The sequence below is a fragment of the Adiantum capillus-veneris genome, chromosome 25, assembly GCF_014529385.1.
Source record: "Adiantum capillus-veneris isolate H3 chromosome 25, ASM1452938v2, whole genome shotgun sequence".
Lineage (NCBI taxonomy): Eukaryota > Viridiplantae > Streptophyta > Polypodiopsida > Polypodiales > Pteridaceae > Adiantum > Adiantum capillus-veneris.
Genome location: NC_140955.1, coordinates 121,603,428 through 121,620,192, shown reverse-complemented (window position 1 = coordinate 121,620,192; position 16,765 = coordinate 121,603,428). Strand labels below are relative to the sequence as shown.

General features: G+C 39.7%; 1 protein-coding gene across 1 annotated transcript; it reads left to right on the top strand.

The window, feature by feature from the left end:
• Nucleotides 1-14,650: 14,650 nt before the first annotated feature.
• On the top strand, nucleotides 14,651-15,253 carry LOC147425564 (uncharacterized). The gene has a single exon (XM_086500081.1). It carries the CDS (start codon nucleotides 14,651-14,653, stop codon nucleotides 15,251-15,253), a length of 603 nt encoding a protein of 200 aa, XP_086356207.1.
• Nucleotides 15,254-16,765: the final 1,512 nt, after the last annotated feature.

Sequence of the window (16,765 nt, the reverse complement as noted above, 5' to 3'; positions counted from 1 at the left end):
AGTCTGATAAGCCGGTGCTCGTAAGGGTAAAGCTGCCTGATTAAGTGTCTAATAATGTGGTTGTAGCCAATGTAGAAGAAGAACAAGCTGAAGTTCCCAAGCAAGTGAAATAGGATATGCTATCAAAGGTGGCATGAAGTGCTCTGTCGGTGTCTAGGTTGATGAAAGTGGCAACAAAAGTGGCTATGGCAGTGCAATTGGCTCAAAGCTTTGCAAAGGAGGATAGGCCTAATTCTATGGATAGCCGAGCTAGCCTACCAAACCGCCAAGGGGGTGATGATGAAGCGGAAACCGAGGGGTTTGGGCATATTTCTGAAGCTCATGAGATGATGGATGAGGACCAAAGAGATGAGCAGGTGGAGGTGCCCATGAATTGCCACAATGATGCTATATGTGCATGCCTTTTGGATCAGGTATGCTGTGGAAGTGAAGCTTATCGGGGTTTTGATGATGCCGAGGATGCCATGGATGAAGAGATGCAAGAGCTTGTGGATAAGGATTTAACCAGGGTGCAAGCGATGCAAGGGTTAATCCATCTACATGTGGAGAGTCCAGTGAAATAGGCATGTCATACAAAAAATGAAGGAGATTTCCCACTTGGGTCCAAGCCATCTACAGAGGTATGCAGTACCTATTTGAGGTGTATGCTTGTGAGTGCAACAGTGAGGTATATCATCTGCGAGATACGGAGTGCCACGGAGATGAACTCTGCTTTACATGGTTGGGACGGGGGGTTAGAAGTGTTGATTCATAGAGATGATGTCATTGCACACCCTAGCAGAGGGCACAACATGTTGGTTTGGGTAACATGTTTGGCGAGCCATATATGTTGATGATGCAAGATGATGTTTGAAGAGGTGCTAAAGTGCTATGGGCATTTTGTGTGCATAGATGGCTACGTGCTTGGGTAAAGCACTATTGGAGGTTGTTGCAAATGGATGAAAGTGAACAGAGCTAGGTGTTTGATCCAAGAGGATAGACTATGTGGGGGATGGGGCAACCCACTTGAGGATTGGCAGTAGGAGGCCAAAGTAGGGTTTTGTGGATATGATAGTGTCTCTTTTGATTTTCTCGCGATGTTTGCTTGTGTTGCAGTTTCTAGGTGAATAAAGATCTTTTTTGGTTGAACATGAATGTTCAACAAGAGGGTTGGGCAATGATGGTGCAGCCAAAGTGTGTCAACCCTAGCAGAGGGCACAAACAATGATGTGTATTCTTGTAGATGGATGGAAAAGGGCTAGAGCAGATGTGAAGAGCTTGTGCAAGCAAGTGGCAGCGGAGATGTATGATTTATGTGGTTTTTTAGTCCAAAAGGGCTCCAGATAGGGCTTGACAAGGTGTCAAATGAAGGGTGGTCAAAGTGTAGTTTTTTGGCCTAGATATGCAAAGCTTGAAGTGTTGAAGGATCAGGTCCAGACGGCCCATCAAACCGAGCTACGAGGCCCAAGATATTGAAGTTTGAAGATGCGGTGGGTTGCAGATCCTTGCCGGATAGGGGCATCTTGGGACACGTGGCCAAAGAGAGTGTCACTGTGTGCACGTGTAGTGCTCAATTTATGGAGCATACCTGTATTTTCAAATTGAAAATCAGATTTATGGAATGCAAGTTGTGCCGAATTGAAGTTTTGCAGGGGGTTAGATTGACGCCCACTTGGCCACCTCAGGAAGTGTGCCTTTTAATGATTGTGAAGCTCATCCGGGAAGTGTATGTGTTCTATGTGGCAAGTGAAAGCCACAGCAAGCTACAACACGTCAAATAGGCTTTAGAGTAGGGAGTTATGGCAGGATGAGGTCCGTACCAGTTACCAAGGGGGAGCTGACAGATAAGGGTTGCATTAGGCAAAATTTGGACTCACAAAGGGGCCCTTTAAGGAGTTTGACTTTACCTCTCTCTACCAAAACGGGCGCATGGATAAATTTTTGCAAACAAACTCCAAAGTTGGCGGAGGTTTGACAGTTAGAATGTCCTCTTCAAGCTCTATCTACTGATATATAGCACGCCATGAGATTCCTCATATTTTAGAAGATTCTTTTTTTGATTCACTTAGATTTTGACAGAGTTGTCACATCATAGGTGAATCAAAAAAAGAATCTTCTAAAATATGAGGAATCTCATGGCGTGCTATATATCAGTAGTAGATAGAGCTTGAAGAGGACATTCTAACTATCAAACCTCCGCCAACTTTGGAGTTTGTTTGCAAAAAAATATCCATGCACCCGTTTTGGTAGAGAGAGGTAAAGTCAAACTCCTTAAAGGGCCCCTTTGTGAGTCCAAATTTTGCCTAATGCAGGTTTTGATGGCCTCGGATTGTGATTTTGGGAAAGGTGGTATGCAAACCAAACAAGTCAGATTGAGTCGGGGATATAGTCTATTATCATGGCTTTACAGCTCGACATTTGGGTCACCGAGCCATAAACGGAAACCAGGGCAAAAGGGCCAAAAAAAAAGGAGGTTTTAAGTTCTTGTGGGGGGTTTTCAAGTGGACCATGGGGGAGCTTTGAGGGGTAACCACCTAGGAGGCCACAACGTGGAGGGATGTCATCCCACATGCAAGTCTGAAAGCTGGAATCAGGAAGGATACAAGGCCTGGGCTATGAGGCCATTGTGGAGTGTGTGAAAGCATGGGAGCTCCTTGGGAGCTTGGCGATGTTGGCCTACCTGTTGGGCGCTGCGTGGTGGCACGTTCGAGGTCCGTTGGTGGCCTTGGGCGGTGCTATGAGCGAGGTGGGTGATGACATGGTAGCGGCATTCCCACGTCCGACTGGACCAAAAGTTTTGAAAGCAAAGGCGGGGTGCACGGACGGCTCCGTCGGTGCCCCACTTGGAAAGAAGAGGGTTCTCACACGGGTGTGGGGCTCAAGGCAAGCCTGTGAGGGGCACCGTCAAATGGAAAAAAAGAGAGGAGAAGCGGGTGGCTCAAGGGCATCAAAAAGAGCCCGTTTTTTGGTAATAAAGGGGTTTTCTTTTTTGCATGAGAGTGAGGAGTGCTTAGAGAAGAAGGAGGAAGGAGGGAGCAGTTGGCAGAGAACAAAAGGCGAAGGTCTTTTTGTTTGCACCTCCAAGAAGAAGGCCGGGCTGAGGCAACATTAGTGTTTTTCCAAACTTCTTGTTGTTCATTGTATCGGATATTTCTACATCGTGTGGTAGCAGAGGATTATCTTAGTTGTAGTCATCTTTTTTGTTGTTAATTGAAGAAGGCCACAACCACATTTGGTGTCATCTCTTTGCTTCTCATCTTTGCTCTGCCCCTTTTGTGTGGTGTTGATTGAGAAGTGTGTGCCTCTTCGGACCTGTGTTGTGAGGGAGAGAGAGAGAGAGAGATTGTGGTTTGTGCTGAGTGGGAGCTGACAACAAGCTGTGCTAAGCATGAAGGCTATGCTTGCATGGTTGTGTGCAAGGTTTGTAGACAAATTGTGAAAGTTTTGAAGGTGAACTCCAGTGGGTCGGGGTGCAGTGATTATCTTGGGCTATAGAGAGGCTTACAATTTATTTTCGGGTGTGTTCCCCTTTCTATCCATCCAACACCGAGAGGAGAAGTATGGGTACAAGCATGGACTTGTGGCCCTTTTGACCCAGCTCTACAGAAGGAGGGAGAGGACATTGACTAGAAGGCATTACCATGAGTGTCTTCTTGATATAGTTCTACCCTGTCATCTTTATATAGTCATCTTGGTATTGGATTTTTTGTAGTTGTGGTCTTCTTGATACGGTCCCACTGAGTGATTGTTTGTATATGTACAGTTTCGTAGTGCTTGTGTTTATGGTTTATGGTTATGTATATGGTATGGCACAGATGTTATGGTTAAGGTTTGGCAGTCAAGTTAAGGTTATGGTTTTGCTATGATACTATGGAAATCATGTGATGGTAATGGTTATGGTTATGATTGTGGTTATGGTTATGGTTATGGTTGTGCAATGATGGTATGGCTATTATGGTTATGCTATGAAAAGCAAGTTATGGTAATGGGTATGATATGGCAAACAGGTTATGTTTATGGTTTTGCAGTTTTTTACTCATGTTTTAATTAATGTTATAAAATCTATATGCCATTTTGCCACGATCAAGCTTTTAATTTTGTGGTTATGTTATTCTTACAATTTTACTAATTGACATTCACTCGCTCTTTAGTGTCAGCTTGTAGGTGGAGTGTGGTTGCTTGTGCACTCTTTCTTTGGGTAGAGAGGGTTGTTTTCTTTTGCTGCAGTACATGCAGCAGCAGTTCCCAGCCCTCTCTGTCCGAAATTTGTTTGCACATTTGGTCGTCGGTACTACAGAGTACGGTACAAGCCTCGATATAAACTTTGGAGGATGCATCAGAATATCCTTTACATTTTCCCGACACTTATTTCTTAGCTAATTTTGACGCTTATTTCGATGCAAAGTATACCAATGCTTATACCGACGACACAAAACCGATGTCTTTTCCGAGGCCTATTTCAACGCTTTTTAGTTTTAAAACTAACTTTATCTTGTCGATACCTACATCGATTTTTGCGCGATGTGTTGTAGTGAGGATAATCTCAAACTGCTTCTTCTCAAGGAGACTTTACATTTGGTCAATTAATATGTCGTTCATTGGCACCCGGAATCAAATGTTCTATCAATAGATACGATTTTAGAGAGGACAAAGATTCTTGCTTCATTGGTTCCTATAAGGAAGGTATTTATTAAAGAAAGCTACTATACACTTTTAATGAAGTTAGAAAACACTCTATATTAAAGAGAAATTCTTGGAATTCAATGTGATAAATTTTTCTTTTAAAGTTGGTGTAGAAACATAATAGCATGAGTTTATTTTGAGTGTTGTAAACTGTATTAAACTTTCTTACTCAATGAGTTTATTGTGTATGTAGGTATGCAACTCGTGCTATATATGGATGGCTTTTGTTTGCTTACATGTAGAGAAACTTGCAAGCATATTCAATAATTAAATCTATTCCTCAACAATTAGTTATATCTTTTGGTTTGTTCAACTGTAGTTGCTACATCACAACCTTTTTGTACTTGAATCATGTTATATTGGTTGAAACAAATTGTTTTAAGCTATTAGATTTGAATGATAATTTTCAACTAGATGTATCGAGTGTAAGGTCTTGTGGATCTTTAAATGTAATCATTTTGTTGGCTTGATAGATTTTTATATTGTCATTATGTGATGTCGTATTGCAAGCTATATATATCACATAAGTGACTAAATCAAAATAGTAGAAAATATTTTTTTTTCTTGATATACTCCTTTTGTCTTTGTTAGGAAGAGAAGAAGCCCAACAAATAACTATATTTCAAAAAGAGGAATGGAACTTGAAATCTAATGACTTTAGTATTTGCAATTCTTATATATGGACATAGCTCTTTTCATGAAGATTAGCAACATAAGCAATATTATTGCTCAATGCAACTCGCTCAAAAATTTTAAAGAATGATGCGCTATTGAAAAGGATCCATAACTAGAAGTAGCACTAAAGAATATAATACAACTATTAACTCAACTTGATTTAAACAACCAAATTAAATGTTTAATCCAACTACTGTTTCTCCATTTATATGTTGTGTGTGTGTGTGTGTGTGAGAGAGAGAGAGAGAGAGAGAGAGAGAGAGAGAGAGAGAGAGAGTAAATAGTTAGTAAGGTAGTCATAGCCTATACAAACATTAAACTCTTACTAATTTTCCCCAAAGAGTTGGTTTAATGGTAAGACTTTGGTCTCTAATGTACGGGTTGTGAATTCAAATCCTCCATTGGGTCATGCTCTAGAGGGACACCTTGTGCGACGTAGTGTTCACGTTGCTAGGGGTCTTGCCCTTGGACACTCAAGTGCATCCTTCTTCTAGGGTGGGTGACCCAAGGAGGAGGTTCCTAGATGGTGCTACGAGTTCTCCCCTACGTTCCTATATGTGCTGCATCAATTAGGTGTCCATGGTGATGCCTAAACATGGCTCTTGTTCGATGGTACACGGCCCTTGTGCGGTCATGTAACATGGCTAATATTTAAAAGGATAAGCACCTACTCTTGTGGACCCTTTGGTGTGCTAAAAAAAATAACTCTTAACACTAGAATGGTAACCTAATAGGACATAAAAGTGTCCTTTCAGGGTTTTGGGTAAAAATTCCAAAACCATAGTAGATCCACTCATTTTGAAAAATCCTTTCATGAGCTTATAGTTCAATAACTACTGCATATGTAAAAAATGAGAAACTTGTACATCCCTTGGTCACTACAAGCCTCCAAAGTTGATGGACCAGTGCATTTTGCCCAAAACAACAATTTTTTACGGTTGATTGCATATAAATAAGAGTGGGGATTTTTTAAGGAAATAAGATAAAATGCCCTATTAACTTCAATGGGTTGGTGACCAAAACATATGGTTCCTTGTACCTCACTAATTATTTTTTTTGGCAAAAACAATAGGTAAAAAAAAGTTGCATTTTTGCCATTCTGCGGACCTATCATCAAAGTTTCTATAGTCACGCTCAATACAGATACTATATACATGTTTTCTTAGTTCCCTTTGGGCCTTTGGATTCAAAAGGAGCCATGGAGCATGTCAAAAGGATGATGGATCTCTTACAATTGGAACCTTGGGGGCAATGATAAAGTGCTAAATACAGCAAACATGAAAAAACTAGGTTTAGCATTATGACCTCTAGAAACCCATAGAAACTACTCAATATCTAGCCAAGTTTGTAGTCTATGATTAGATATGGTTACTACCTACAAAATACACACAATTGGCCTAAGAAACTAGCAATATTGAGAAAGTTATACTTGCTACTCTAAAATGTATCGTATTCTTCAACAATCAAAAAACTCAACCATCATCATATACTATGCTACATAGCATATTAGGTCCCCCAAAACTCAAGGAAGATTAGCTTTATGTTATACATTACACTTACACAATCAAAATTGAATTTGGATATCAAGAAAGCCACCAAAAAAATCATAAAAGTGCTAATTTTGGCCAAAAAACAGGATTATGCAATTCTTATAAATTGGTCATAACTTTCAATTTTAACACTTAGCTCTCCCTACAAGCATCAAAACATGTTGAGAACTATGAAGGCCTAACCTCTAGCCATCTAAACCTCATAAACATGAAGTTTAGAGTGGTATAGTTGCCAAAAATTGAAAAAAAGCCAAAAATAGGACCCGTTTTTTCACACAGTTTAGGTTCAAAAATGTTGTGCAAGAGTAAGCTTAATGGTGAGATCGATACTCCAAAAAAAATGCTAAGTTTTTTTCAGCTCATCAGGAAACTTTGTGGATATATAGCACCTAGAAATTCATTTTCATACTCTTCAAATAATTCAAGAAAAATGGTCACTTAACAGGACACAAAAGTGTCCAAGGACATAAAAGTGTCCTATTACCATTCTAGTGTTAACAATCACAATTGTGCAATGAAGGAACATTATGCAAAATTTGGACTCACAAAGGGGCTCTTTAAGGAGTCTGACTTTACCTCTCTCTACCAAAAGGGGCGCATGGATAAATTTTTGTAAATAAACTCCAAAGTTGGCGGAGGATTGACAGTTAGAATGTCCTCTTCATGCTCTATCTACTGATATATAGCACGCCATGAGATTCCTCATATTTTAGAAGATTCTTTTTTTGATTCACCTATGATGTGTCTAGATAGAGCTTGAAGAGGACATTCTAACTGTCAAACCTCCTCCAACTTTGGAGTTTATTTACAAAAATTTATCCGTGCACCCGTTTTGGTAGAGAGAGGTAAAGTCAAAATCCTTAAAGGGCCCCTTTGTGAGTCCAAATTTTGCCTAATGTTTAATCTGGTAAGTTGAAATTAGTTTACAATATTGTGGAAATTAAGACTTTTCTTACTTGAAAAATGTTTTGGAAAGTGGGGAAAGAACCTATATTGAAAAAATACTTTCCTAGTGTGAGAACATAATCCCATACGTGGAATTTCTTTTCCAAATGGATTTAATATACATTCTCAAAAGATAATATTTATTTCCATCTGAAAAAGAAATGTATTACATATTGAGTATGAATTTCTTACGTGGGAGTGATGAAGGAATTTTTCCTCAGCTTGGGGAGAGCCTCCATCACAAGAACTTCATAACAAATATACACAAGGGAAAGGAGACTCTTTTCCTATCATTATTTCAATATTAAAATGGAAAAGAACAACGTTTTTTATTTTCCCATCAAGAAAAAAAGATGGTTTACAAAATTCCATGTTGAAAAAACTGAGTGTTTTTTCTCTAATGTGAAAATGTAGTGGGAATTTTCACCATTTAGAAATGACACATTTTTCATGGTAGGATTATTATTTACATGTAGAAATGACACATTTTCAAGAAGGAAACACATCTTGGAAAAGTTCACCATTTGGATATTTGATTTTTCCAAGATGAAAAAAATGTGGATAAAAGGATTTCACACATGGAACTCTTACTTTTTCAAGATGGAAAAATGTGGATAAAAGAATTTCACATGAGAAAAGTTCCATGTAGAAATTTTTACAAATTACAATATAGTCCTATGGATATTTAATGTGTAAATTTATTTGGCTTTGAGTTTTAACACCTACTTAACGAACATATTACTACTATTGTTTAAACAATACCTACTACCAATACATTACAAAAAAAAGTTGTTTTCATCCCTTTGTTGAGTAATCCCACTAAAGTAATGGAATATCACTTTGAGATACCTTTCATTAATAGAATTTATACAGTGTACTTATATGCACTTGAGAATACGTATACACATACTCAAGTAATCTTAGTAAAGTAGTTGAATAACATGACTTTGGGGTAAATATTATTAGTACTTATTCAACATTTCATCGTGTACTTACATGTACTTGAGAATACACCTACTCAATAGACAAGTTAAAGAACATTATGCATCCTTTTAAGTTATGACTAGTACGGTTGGCGGGCTTCTCTCTCTCTCTCTCTCTCTCTCTCTCTCTCTCTCTCTATGTTAGATGTGTGCTCTGAGGCGCATGAAACACTACCGGATGAAGCAACGTTCGCCACATGTCAGAGGGGGGGGGGGGGGGGGGGGGGGGGTATACATTGTTTCAATTGATTGGAAAACTAAAAATATTGATTTTAAAAGACTCTTCAAACTAAGAAACATGTCATGCATTATGCAGCAAACAACTTATGTAATGATTGAAAAAAAGGATCTTAAGTGAAAATACCATAAAGACTTTAGAGATTCAGTGATTGAAAAAGGGGTCTTAAGTGAAAATGCCATAAAATTTTAGAGATTCAATGATTGAAAAAGGGTCTTAAGAGAAAAAGCCATAAACACTTTAGGGATTCAATTAGAAAAATTTACGGTCTTTCTCTACCAGATTTAAGCTCAAATATTGGAGCGGTAAGAAAGCCTTCATTTAGGCATTTTGTTGCTAATAACCCAATCTACATAACATTTCAAAAGATCTTCCGGCTCTATTTTTCTTGTGCACTGACAAAAGTGCACCTTGTGTATCGTTTTGAGATCTTTGATTGTTGGTCACAATCGACCATACATATTGTCAACGTCATCCACATTCATAGCGCTCATTGCTATCTCCTCCATTTGACCATTTCTTAGTAGGGTTCCAATCACCACCTTAATCAAACAAAAAATAAACGATTCAAAACCTAGCCATTCACTCAAAGTGCATGCAAGTAATAAACTCAATTAACATGATCACATTCACTATTCTTAATCAATAAATCACCTCTTTTTCACAACTATCATTGTATCTTGCCGGTTTATGAATAACCTTAGAAGATTTAGTTGCTTTGATAGTCTACACACATGAAAAACTACAACGACATTACCATTTACAATATATTATAGAGCATAATTTATTTCACTCAAAACTAGAGGGGTTTTCCTTTGGAGAGTAGGACAAGTTTGGTTGGAGATATCATGTAAGGCCTACATATCAAAATACATGTTATTTAATTTATGCATTTAATCATCAAATTTATATTTTATCAAGTAACACACCTTTCTTCCACCAGAGGATTGTGCTTCATTCCTTGTTTACAAAGAATATTTGATCTAAAAACATAAAAAAAGACTATGTTAATGGCATGAGTCGTATATATGTAGATCCATACATTGTTCACTGTACTTATCCATGTGACCACTATTTACCATAACATTAGCAAGGCTTGAAATTTTCGTTGTCTTCCTCTTTCTTGCATGTGTCAAATTTTCTTGCTCACCAAAATTTAATTTTAACAAGAATACTCATGTATATGTGTATGTATAAGAGAGAGAGAGAGAGAGAGAGAGAGAGAGAGAGAGAGAGAGAGAGAGACCATGCCTTTGATCCTTATTACTTACAAAGTCATAACATTATTAATTATTGACTTTGAAAAGAATTTGATCTTCACTTGCATCATTAATTGCTTGCTCTTTTAAACTAGCTGGAAGGAAAGGGTCTATTTTGTTCTACAAACATTTTAAAGTCAAATAGTCTTTAGTTTATATATACCATGTGCTACATATACCTAAATTTGTGTGTGTGTGTGTGTGTGTGTGTGTGTGTGTGTGTGTGAGAGAGAGAGAGAGAGAGAGAGAGAGAGGTAGTTGAATACTAACATTTTGGCCTACAAATTCATTGCATGAATAGCTTGTGGCTTTGCATGAGCTCTTTTTCATACTTATGTGATTGCTAGCTTCATAATGAAACATTTGAGGAAGTAGCCATCCAAGGTAGAGTGGCACTTAACTTGTTGCTTTAAGTTATGTGGGAGATACACATAAAGATCATAATAAAGTGAGTAGAGAAAGTTTTAGATTTAGAGTTGGTAAGAAAATACTGGTTTATTTGAGTTCGTGCACACAAGAAATGTGCTATAAAAGGCTTCCTTAAATTATTCAAGTAGATAGTTTAAATGTAAAATATATTGAGAAAGCATACGTTTCAAAATTGTTAGACTAAGAGATAAAAGAGTTACAAGCATCTAGAAACTCAAGTCCACACCAAAATGAAATTAAAAAGAGAACTATGTTGAGAATGACCATTAATTAAACTTACACTAGTAAAATCATTGTACCCAAGAGCATGAACTTCGTTGGTTAGTGTAACTTTCCATTGAGCCTTTGTTCACAAATTGTTCAGAGACACTTAAGAGGTTGAGTGTATAACTTGGGAGATGGGATAAACTTATAAGAAAAAAACCTTGCATTTTTTATTTTAAAACAATTGTGGAGTCAAACCTCGTTATCTTTAGCGTTATGTGATGATCATGGTGGCTATCCTTGAAAGTGGATTTATCAATAGAAGAGCAAAAAAATTCATAGCCATCATGTGGGTCACCCAACCAAGCATCCTAGATAGCAATTATCAATAACTTTGTGAAAAGAATCTCTATCTTATAAAGCGTAAATTTTTAACTTTAACAGAAACTACCTTATGTTCATCCTCAATATTAACAACACCTTGGAAAAGGCTTGTATAACATAGTCATTGAGGAGCCTCATCCTTGAGCAATGGTGTGAATCCATTTGTCATATAAGTATTATGCGATGACTTAGACATTGTCATGAGTACATCCATTAAGGTCCTACTCTATAATGAAAGGTGAGTAAATAGAGAATAAGATTGGAAAAAAAACCAAGAGATAAAGCTAAAAATAAAATAAAAATCGCTTGAAAATTGTAATAATTATGACTCACTTTTTCCGCCAAGTCATGTGCATAGTATTGCCGGCCCTTTGCATCCACCACCAACTTGCCACATTTTCGTATATAGTTTTGATGTTCTAGAACCTTTGTGTATATATCCTCTACTTTTCACTTCATTGGTGGTATTTACTTTCCAAATTGTAGATCCTCTATCTCTCCCATATTTTGATTAATAAAATCAAGAATTTCGCTCGACTTCTCTTGAAGGTTTTGAAGATTAACGGATGAGAAATCCATTTTTTTCTTGGCCACAAAACCTTTTGTCAAATCAGTTTTGAATTTTCCTAAAGTTTCTACCAAAAGACACCCATGCTGCACTATAGTGTTTTTCTAAAAACGTCTTACCAACAGTTGCATACATTCCTCTCGCCTCACTAGGATGAAACACCCTATCGTAGGTGATAGGATATGCATACCATAAAAGGAATGCATTGTTTGATTTGGTCCCATTAGCTTGATTTAGATCTAGTGGGCTTTCTATAGGTTGGAAAAAGTCATCATCAACTTTATTTAATGAATTACTAGATAGATTATTAGAGGGAAGCAAATTTGTTAAAGTGTGACTCTTTGAAAAATGAAGATTGCTACCCTCTAACACACTCTTGCACCAACCTACAAGATCATGACTATGGACAATACATGTAACACCAATCTTAGTCATATATGTAAAAAGATTACCATTAAGCATATTAGACATGATAGGCTCTATATATTGAGTGGTGCCGCAAAACTTTGCGACAAAATTGGCCACTAAAGCAATGTCCCAAGCCATTATATTGATAGCATCGACATTGCCTTCTTCAAAGGTGCAAAAAACAATCATGGATTCATGTCAAAAATTAATGCTAAGACACTTTTTCATTGTTGTAAAAAGAATACCGTAGTTAAATAAAAGGATACCATTCAACTACTCCAATTTTGTTTGTATCCTCCCTAAAAATCCCTGCACACATGCCCAAACTCAGCTCATTCCACAAATATATCATGAGCCCAACAGTGAATATGGATCTTTTTTCCACAAATATATATACGAGTGGTGCTATGAAAGATATATCATGAGCACTAGTGAATATGGGTCTTTTTTATAAAGCAAGATGGATTTTTTTTTTAATAAAAAGGAAATGAATTCTACTGCATACGTATGGTCGACGTTAAAAGGGTGTGTGCCAAGACGACAACTACAGGGGATGGCGCTACAAATCAAAGGGGAACCCATAAGCAGATTAGGAGGTTATAGAGAGAAGATAGAAACCAGTGCTTGGGGTTACAAGGAACAATACCGCACTTGAAGGACGTGAACAAGAGTTTATGTTAGGGCACAGTTGCAAGGCGGAGGCTACAAGGTAGTGGGCAACCTCACAGATGTATGATAGTAGATAGGACGACACCTACAGGACGTGAGGACAGAGGGCGCTACCATGGGGGGTTTACCACAGAGCAACATAGAGGGGTAGTTGGAGATCCACATGCTAGAGGTTGTGGAGTTGATGAAGAGTGGGATGGTGTTAGCTGTTGGATGGGGAGCCAAGATTGAAGCTTTTGGTGGCAGAATTTGAAGCTGTGAGAGATGATGGAGCCAGATTTTGGCACCATATTTATGGCCATTGAAGATCCCAATGATTGGTTTCAGATTTTGAGTTATGGTTGTTGTCGATGCGTATGTTGATGGATGCGAAAAAACTGCAGACGGTGCCACTACTGATGCAAGAATGAGCCAAAGTGTGGTTCGATGGTTTAAAGAGAAGTGATCAAGAATCACGGCAGAGGTTGCAAAGTCTGTTTTTGGAGCGTTTTTGAGAGGTGATTACTACAAAGGAAGCCGGTGCAAGGTTAAGAGCGTTTCGCCAAGTTGTAAGTCAAGATTTTTCTATTTTTGTTGAGCTTTTTGAAGCCTGTTGAAGACAACTAGAGGTAGCTACGGGGTGCCGTGGCCATGAACTACTCAAAGTGTCAAAGTTTTTGGAGTGCCTGCATCCAAGAATCAGAGAAAAGGTGGAGTTCAATGCCGATAACTATGAAGGGATGGTCTATTTGGCCAAGATAAAGAGCAGAAAGGTAAAAGGAAAGCTAGAGTTGGGCTTGATGAAGCCTGAGGATTATGTGCCTGTTACGGCGGCAGTGTGTTCAATGGTTCAACCAAGGATGGTTCCATGAGTTCAAAATGTAGAGCCTGTTGAGGTAAGGCCGATGGTCGATTATCCGCCTTTGGATTTTCTTGTTTGTGAAGGGCCAGTGCCAGCGCGGCAGCCGAGCTTATTAGCAAAGATATACCTTGTGTCAAGGAGAACGTATGTGTGGAGAAAGTAGCCAATGGCAGGATCCAAGTGCAGCCTAAAGGGCGTAGTAGATGATAGCCTTAATCCTCGTATCAAATTGTAGTAGATGATAGCCAATTTGCATATGCACAAGACTTGAAGGAAGAGGAAGAGAGTGTGCAAAACCAAGATGGTGGCCTAGCGTTTTTAGAGCAGCAATAGGATGAGGATGCTGATATGGAGTCATCCTATGGTGATGATGATGATGGTGCAAAGCTCTATCTTGTATGAGACAGGTAAAGAGGATAGCTTGGAGGATGCGTCCACATGCTATGGCGAGCAAATGGAGCCTAATGAAGCTGAGATGGTAAGGGTGAAGCTGTCTAATGTTCTGCATGAAGATTTGTTGGTAGGCAATGTGAATAAAGATCAGGTGAAAGTGTCCAAGCATAGAGAGGAGGACATGTAGATGAAGGTACTAGGCAGTATTGTGCTGATGACGATGCTTATAAAGGTAGCTGTGGAGTATGCCATGGTGGTACAACATGTACAAATCTTTGACAAGAAGGGAAAAGCTGATACGGTCATGCAAGAGGAGCAAAGAGATGGAGTAGTGACTACTAGTCTACCCTAGGAGGATGGTAAAGAGGGCCCATGTTTGAGCTTGGTGGAGGTAGATGATGGTAGGGATAAACAGAATGAGAAGGAAGGTTCTGTTGAGGCTATGCTACAGGATGATGCGGTAGAGGATGATCCTCTTTATTCCCTATCTAGAGAGGCAGCAGTTGGTCATGTGCTTGAAGAACATGAAGATGAAGTGGGTCTACAAGACGTGATGGTTGAGCCATATGGTTCTACCTGTGTGGATAATCTTGAAGATGCAGTGGTCGAAGATGTTGCAAGCTTTGAGTGGAGTGCAAAGCTAATAGAAGAACCTTTGGATTATGAACAGGTGCTTCCAATTTTGCATGAGGAAGAAGAACTGGCTAGGGAGATGGAGAAAATGATAACGCAGGTCTACGACTCATTATTGATGGACATGCTGATGGAAGCGACAATGCAATGGGTCATTCTAGAGGAGTCTTTGGAGGAGGTATTGTCTCTATATGGTTGGGAGAGGATTGCAGGTATGTCTGTTGAGAAAGATAGTGAGCATGATGCTGCTCTATACAAAGCAGATTGGAGGCCTATAGAGGCTTGGAGCGGTGAAGGCGTACTAGCTTCCTTCTATATACACCATTGGATATTTGCATGGATAGAGTACTACGTGGAGCTGCTAGAGAAGGATGGTGATGACGACAGCTATGTGCTTGACCCAAAGGGATGATGACAAGAAATGCAAGGGGCGTTGCAACCCGCATGAGCAAATGCAGCGGGTGGAAGATGCCAGGTTTTGTACATATGTTAGGTGCTTTGTGGTGTGCACAGAGTTTGTTTTGGGTGTGCAGTGTTTTAGAGCAATAAGCCTGTGTGTGGTTGAACATAAATTTTCAACGAGGAGGTGGGAAATGATGGTGCAACCAAAGTTTGTCCAAGCTGGAAAGTGGTCTATGACAAGCAAAGGCAGCATGCAGGTGCAGTGTAGAAGGATAAGGCAGGTACCAAGGTCCTGTGCAGCCAAAGGGTAGTAGGAATGTATGTCTACAATGGTTTTTTGATCCAAAAGAGCTAAAAGGGTGGTCTAGATGGGATAGCAAATGAAGGTGTCCAAAGTCCCAAGTTGGTGCTATGGAATGTAGTGTTTGATGTGCTCTAGAAGCCGGTCCAGACGGCTCGTCAAAGGGAGCCCCGATGTGCAAGATACTGTAGTGCAAAGTTAGAAGTTGTTGTAGATCTCGGACGGGCATGGAAGATGGGGATAGGTGGCCCAGGTAGATGTCAGCAGATAGATGTGTAGATCTTGAATTATAGAGGCTACCCATCTTTTCAGATTGCAGATCCGAGCTACAGATTGCAAGATATGGGCATTTGAAGTTTTGTCGGTGCTCGGTTGGTGCCCACCTGACCACATGGGGAGGGGTGCCATCTGGTGTTTTTTGGACCACAACAGAGTTTGAGAAGGTGCTATGTGATATATGAAGTCAGTAGAAATTGACTGCATGTCGAGTGAAGCCCAGAGTAGAAAGTTACAGAAGTCGGAAGATTGGGTGCATTTATTTGGGGTGGGCCACAAATGGTCTTCTCGGTTTTTGCGGCCTCGGTTCGAGGTCTCCGAGAATTTTGAAGTGGTGAAAGGATAAGGCATTTTCAATTCGGTGTAGTGAGTTTTTGGTTGGGATTTGCGGCTCGACAAATGGATCACCAGGTGCCAATTGGCAGGCAGGACAAGCAGGGGAAAAAGTTGAATTGCATGGGGGTTTTTATAAGAGTGAATTTTAAATTTCTCAAAGTCTTGGTGAGTTAGGGGCCGCCACGTGGCTGCCATATATCCCGTATGTGAAGTGGGAGGACCTGTCAGTGGGGTAGAATATCCAAAACATGAAGAGCATTAAGAAAGTGTGGAGGGTGGTGAGCTCCCTTGGCGTGCAACGATGGTGGCCCGGATTGGGACGTTGTGTGTGGTGTTGCGCGCCCGAGTGGCGACGTCGTTGGAGTTTTTGGCATAGAGAGGCGGTGCCAGTGGCACATGCCAGCTGGGCAATTGTACAAGGTGGGGCGGCCAAAAGCTTGGCGGCATGTACAGTGATGATGCGGCCGGCCAGTGAAGAGAGGGGTTCCCGCGCCCTCAAGGGGGCCCCCCATTTTGAGGAGATGAGACACCCCCTCCCAATAACGATGTCGCTATCGCTCACATGGGGAGGGGTCCCACGATAGATGACAATTAGTGTGTGTGAGAGAG

Coding starts and splice junctions, on each gene's coding strand:
- LOC147425564 (XM_086500081.1), top strand. CDS start 14,651: ATGCTACAGGATGATGCGGTAGAGGATGATCCTCTTTATTCCCTATCT.